This window comes from Artemia franciscana, unplaced genomic scaffold (genome assembly GCF_032884065.1).
Source record: "Artemia franciscana unplaced genomic scaffold, ASM3288406v1 Scaffold_8114, whole genome shotgun sequence".
Lineage (NCBI taxonomy): Eukaryota > Metazoa > Arthropoda > Branchiopoda > Anostraca > Artemiidae > Artemia > Artemia franciscana.
Window position 1 is genome coordinate 1 of NW_027068122.1, and position 6,166 is coordinate 6,166.

The 6,166-nt window shown below is 36.3% G+C and overlaps 1 protein-coding gene across 1 annotated transcript; it reads left to right on the top strand.

Annotated features, from left to right (window-relative positions):
• Positions 1-3,050: 3,050 nt before the first annotated feature.
• On the top strand, positions 3,051-6,157 carry LOC136043678 (uncharacterized; the record flags this gene model as incomplete). The annotated part of the gene is made up of 2 exons (XM_065728572.1): positions 3,051-3,308; positions 5,574-6,157. Coding segments are annotated over exons 1-2 (653 nt in total), but the record flags the coding sequence as incomplete, so codon positions are not given.
• Positions 6,158-6,166: the final 9 nt, after the last annotated feature.

Genomic DNA, 6,166 nt, shown 5'->3' on the forward strand with positions numbered 1-6,166 from the left:
TTGATTGAGCACATTTGGTATTTGTCTTGTCACTATTTGCAAAGAATTTGACATTTCTTTGTTTTTTGGAGAATAAATTAACTTTGATAACTTCGAATACCACACTGCCTTTCCATGACGAAAGTAAAACAGTTCAAAATAGGGATGATACCTTTTTATTGACAGTGAAATAAAAAATTATTTAACTGGATATTTCGAACATATATACAGTGTTCATCATCAGCAGTAAAACTAAAAGACATGAATAAAAATAAACAAAATTTATACCTAATAAACTATTTACATATAGTTTATTGCTCTTATTTTTTTCAATGCAACATTGCAATTTTCTTACCAAGAGGTTTCTTTGTGCCCTAAATTATATGGACTTCCAAAGATGCATAAGCCAAATCTGCAATTACGACCAATTGTTGCGAGTAACAAGTCACCAACAAGTGCTCTGAGTAAGTGGCTAGTGTCATTGTGTAAACCACTCATGTCTACACAAATTTCTTACATTAAGAATTCGTCAGAACTTGTAAAAAAACTAAAAGAAGTTGAGATTTCTTCAAATTCTATAATTTCAAGTTTCGACATAGTGTCAATGTATACGAGTATTGATGTAAAAGCCGAAGAAATTCTTCTTGAGAGAAAGATACTAAGAAATTTGGACTTAATTGGTGGTGAAACAGTTTTTGGAAGTCGGTGTAATTATGAATTTAGTTAGGTTGTGCAACATGTTCTCTTATTTTTTTCAATTCAGAGGGGGGTTTTTTCGAACAAGTAAATGGTTTACCCATGGAGGCCCCTTTAAGTCCTTTATTAGCAAATTGTTTTGTAGAAAATATTGAAACAATAGCATTAGATTCATATTTTTTAAAACATAAATTTTGGGGGAGATATATGGATGACATAATTTCAGTATGGAATTATGGGGTGGAGGAATTAAAAAGTTTTTTAGAACATCTTAATTTTTGGGGAGGGGATTTAAAATTTACAATAGAATTAGAAGAGGATAATAAACTTCCTTTTCTGGACGTCCTTCTTTTAAAAAATGAAAATAGTCTGAATTTTAAGATTTACAGAAAACCTACTAACAATAACAGATTTTTGTTGTTTTTCTCCAGTCATGCTCGCCAAGTAAAAAATGGTTTAATCATATCTTTAACTGACCGCATTTTAGAATTTGTTCTCCAAAATTCACTGAGGAGGAATTATTGTTGTTAAAAGAGATTTTAATAAGTAACCATTATCCGGGTTGGTTAATTGACCAGACTTTTTCGAAAAGAAGGAAACAATTTCTAGAATGTTCTGACGATATTCTGGAAACAACAGAAAGGAAAGATATTTTTTGTTCTCTACCATATGTTCCAGCTAAGTGAAAAACTTAAAAGAATTTTACAAAATAATGGCTTAAAGGTAACTTTAAGAGGTAGTAATACTTTGGCTAGTTTTTTAAATTCTGGAAAGGATCGGACTTCCGTAGAGCAACAAAGTGGGGTTTATAAAATTCCATGTACTTGTGGAAGCTCTTATGTGGGATGTACTAACCAGAATTTAAAAACGAGATAGCTACAACATCATAATTCCATTTCATCGTCTTTAAAGCAAAATACCAAACCTGAAGATTTCACGTCGGCCCTCTCGGAGCATATCTTTAATTTTCCAAATCATTTTATTTTGTTTGAAAATGTTTCTGTGATTTCTAGGGACCAAGGTTTAAAGCAAACTTTCAGGGAAACAATCGAAATTAAAAAAATTCTATTCAAGAATAATTCCATAAACAGAGATACAGATGAATTTGGATTGAACTCAATTTATGATAATTTACTGAGGTCAAATAAAGTAAATATCACTTCACCTAAGAGCTATGACCTCTGTCCACGTAATATGTCAGTTAATTCTAATGAACCGGAACCGAAAAGGTCAAAGAGATTTGCCTCGGCTGTTGCATTGAAAAAAATTAGAGCAATAAACTATATGTAATTAGTTTATTAGGTATAAATTTTGTTTATTTTTATTCATGTCTTTTAGTTTTACTGCTGATGATGAACACTGTATATGTGTTCAAAATATCCAGTTAAATGATTTTATATTTCACTGTCACTAAAAAGGCATCATCCCTATTTTGAACTGTTTTACTTTCGTAAATTAGCTTTATACAGAACAAGTGATATTTGTCTTGCCATTATCTCTCTCCTTATCAAGTTTGATCTCTTAGTTAATTGATTTCATGAATACATTAATGTCGGATGAAATAACGCTGTGGTTGTGTATTTTTGCGAGAGCAGCGTTACCAAACGCGTTGGCGAAAGCCAGGTGAAAAGGATGTGCAGCACGTTCCAATCCAAGCCGCGTTTCAATCGCTTTTTGATATCAGTCTGCGGGAAATGGTCGACAAAATTTTGCAGAAGATCTGATATGCTACTAAAGGAAAAAAGGGAGCCAGGGCAATTAAGCTATGTCGGCAGCGACAGACACCGTGTCTGTGGTCTAACTGGCGCAAATCTTTTAAGCCATGTCTTCATTATGAAGCTTTCCGGCCGAGACGGCTGGGGCATCTCATAGTGAAGACAGGTTTTATCACCGTTTTCGTTTTCTCGCCGTACGGAGTAGACATTTTGGCTGAAAACGAAAGAAACTAAACAAAACATTTGGTCATTCATCTTAGATGTAGTCCAACTTTTCTTTACGTTCCTGTAGCACCTCAAACGCAGCACAAATGATTCAGAATCTTCTACAATTCCTGAAATTAGACTGCGCTTTCGAATTTTTGCCAAAAACGACAAAAATGAAAACTGTCGTCCAAAAAGCGGCAAAGCCAGATCTGGTGCCAGAAAAGGCCATAATAAAAACAAGGCTTTGCTGAGTTGTCGGAAGAAGAATAACTAGTACAACCGAAGGTTTGAGAGAACCCAAGAAATTGTACTAAATTATTTTTCTTCTTCGCGTATTAGGCGATTTGAAGTTTTACATGGGATTTTACTTATTTGAACTTGAAAAAAAGAACGTAAATCTTGCCCTGGAGTTGCGAAAAAACCATTTAAAACCTTTTTTGTCAACTTTTACCCTTAGTTCACACTGCTGCGTCAATCCCGACACGATTTTTTGCCTGTCGGAAGAGACGTACGACAGAATCGGATGGAGTGTTCACACTGAAACGCAGACTTTTGCGTCGCTGCGACAAGCTCTATTCCATAGTTCCCACTGCTGCGTCAAATCGGACACGATTTTTCAAATCAGATTTTCAAACTGAAGCAATGAGAGCATTAAGCCAAATCCAGAAGAAGGCTATTGCAGCGTATCTTCTGAGTAAGCGAAGAAAGCAGGCAAGTTGTTGCTTTTAGGTTTACATAGGATGTATAGCTAAAGTTGGGTCACCAGTTTTTTGGAGAATCCTGTATGACAGGGATGACTGAAGCTGGAAAATAGAAATATTTCAGCTCTCGACAGTGGGGTCCACAAGTTTTTTTGGGTAACCACTCTCTTGACAGGCCATTATTCTAATGGTTGATGGCCTATTCTTAAAATCTGGGTGATCTCTCTATGGACTGATGACCTAGTTTGGAATGTGGGTGATCAGTCTATAGAGTGATTGCCTATTCTCTAAATCCTCTCTATGGACTGATGCCCCAGGTTGGGTTATCAGCTCACGGAGAGGTCACTTAGTCCAGGCCACCAGTTCTTAGAGAGGTCACCTTAGATTTGGACAATTGAAGGATGGGCTATCAGTCCCTGGAATTATTACCTATCAAAAAAGTGGTCATCGAGAAAGTTTTCCTTCCAAAATAAAATTATCCTAGACAGTAATTATTTAATCCTCTATGGATTTTCCCTGGGCAGACGAATCATACAAAGAACCTGGTGCACAACTGTTGGTAGATGGATAAGTCAGTTTAACAAGCAAGAGAGAAAAAAAGTGCAGCTATGATCTTAATTCGCTAATATTACTTGCTGTATGCACTTAGTACTGTACTTGTAATTTTCATAGTTTCTTGTTAATCTTCTTCTCAGTTCTTTTTTACCTTAATTTTTGTAATTTTCTTGTTACTTTACCACTGCAATGGAATTCTATGAACCTGTTCTTTGTCTTTGTAATATGCCTTTACTGCATTTTGGATATACCTGTCAGCTTCTCTTTGATACTGTACAATAGCATCCTTATTCAGATCAGGTTGCATGTAGCTTTTTCTAAATGTTAGCAAGTCACTTATACCTTATGCTGTCTCTGCTAAAGCTGGGTCACCATTTTTTTTTTGAGAATCTTGTATGACAGGGATGAATGAAGCTGGAAAATAGAAATATTTGTTCTAGACAGTGGGGTCCACAAGTTTTTCTGGGTAACCACTCATTTAACAGGTCATTATTTTAGGGATTGGTGGCTCATTCTTGAAGTCTGGGTGATCTCTCTATAAAGTGTTGACCTAGTCTGGAATATGGGTGATCAGTCTATAGAGTGATGGCCTATTTTCTAAATCTGGGTAACATCTCTATGGACTGATGACCCTGTCTGGGTTATCAGTTCACAGTGAGGTCACCTAGAGCAGGCCATCAGCCCCTGGAATTATCACCTATCAAAAAAGTGGTCATCCAGAAAACCTTCTGGACCCCACTGGTTCTACAGACCTAAGAAAGTATTAACTTGATCAGTGACACCTCCCTGACCCTCTTATAGTTCAATAGAATAGGTAACAGGACTTACAGTTTTCTAGACAGAGATATTCAAAGGTTTTCCTTCCAAAATCAGATTCTCCTAGACAGTAATTATTTACTCCTCTATGGGATTTCCCTGGGCAGAAGAATCATCCAAAGAGCCTGGTGCACAACTGTTGCAAAATGGATGTGTTAGTTTAACAAGCATGAGAGAAAAAAAAAGTGCAGCTATGATCTCATTAATTTGCTAATATTACTTGCTCTATGTACTTAGTACTGTACTTGCAATTTTCAAAGTTTCTTTTTAATCTTCTTCTTAGTTCTTTATCTTAATTTTTGCAATTTTCTAGTTTCTTTACCACTCCAACGGTATACTATGAACCTGTTCCTGTAGGTTCTTGTTCTTTGTAATGTGCCTTTACTGCAATTGGGATATACTTGTAGGCTTCTCTTTGATACTCTACAATAGCATCTTTATTTAGATCAGGTTGCATGTAGTCTTGAAAGTAAGTTACTGCTTTACATCCCGGTATAAATAACTAAACAAAGCTGGGTACAGGCTACGCTAAATGTATGAAAGTCTCTTGAAAGTAAGTTACTGCTTTACATCCCGGTATAAATCACTAAACAAAGCTGGGTACAGGCTATGCTAAATGTATGAAAGTCTCTTAAGTCTTGAAAGTAAGTTACTGCTTTACACTAAACAAAGCTGGGTACAGGCTATGCTGCAAAAGGCTCATAATAACCTCATCTACAGAAAAACAGCTAAGAAAAATAATGGATTTAAAAAAAATTGTAGTTTGCCCTTTGCTATTTTGCAACAATTATAAGTGTTTCCTGTTTCACTATGCTTGTCAAGGGCTTGAAAATGTTCACTATCAAAGACCTATTCCAGCTTTCTTTTAATAGAGACCTATGTTTATATTCTTTGTTTCTTATAGGAGCAGCTATATGGAAGTGCAAAACAAGCTACACGGAGGTGGTGGGTCAGACCAGTCCTTAGAAAAAGAGAAACAGATGGTGCCTTCAGCAAATTGGTGCAGGATCTAGAAAAGGAAGATCCACAATGGTATTTCGAATACCTTAGAATGACTCCTACAAAATTCAAGGAACTCTTAGCAATTGTTAAAAGTAAGATTGAGAAGAAACATACCAATTGGAGGAGACCTATTTCAGCAGCTACGAGACTTGCACTGACGATCAGGCATCTTGCTACAGGAGAGTCAAAGAGGTCTTTGTCCTACCAGTATTTGATTGGCCGTTCGACAGTCACTCTTATAGTGGCAGAAACGACAGAGGCCATTTGGACTAGCATGAAAAGCCAATGTTTGAAGCCACCAACCCAATCCACGTTCCAGACAATCGCTGACAAGTTTATGAGGCGGTGGGACTTTCCAAATTGCATAGGAGCAATTGATGGAAAATATATCAGGTTGAGATGCCCAGAAAACAGTGGCTCTACGTATTTCTGCCACAAGAGATTCTTTAGTGTTGTACTGATGGCAGTTGTTGATGCTGACTATAAGTTTCAGTT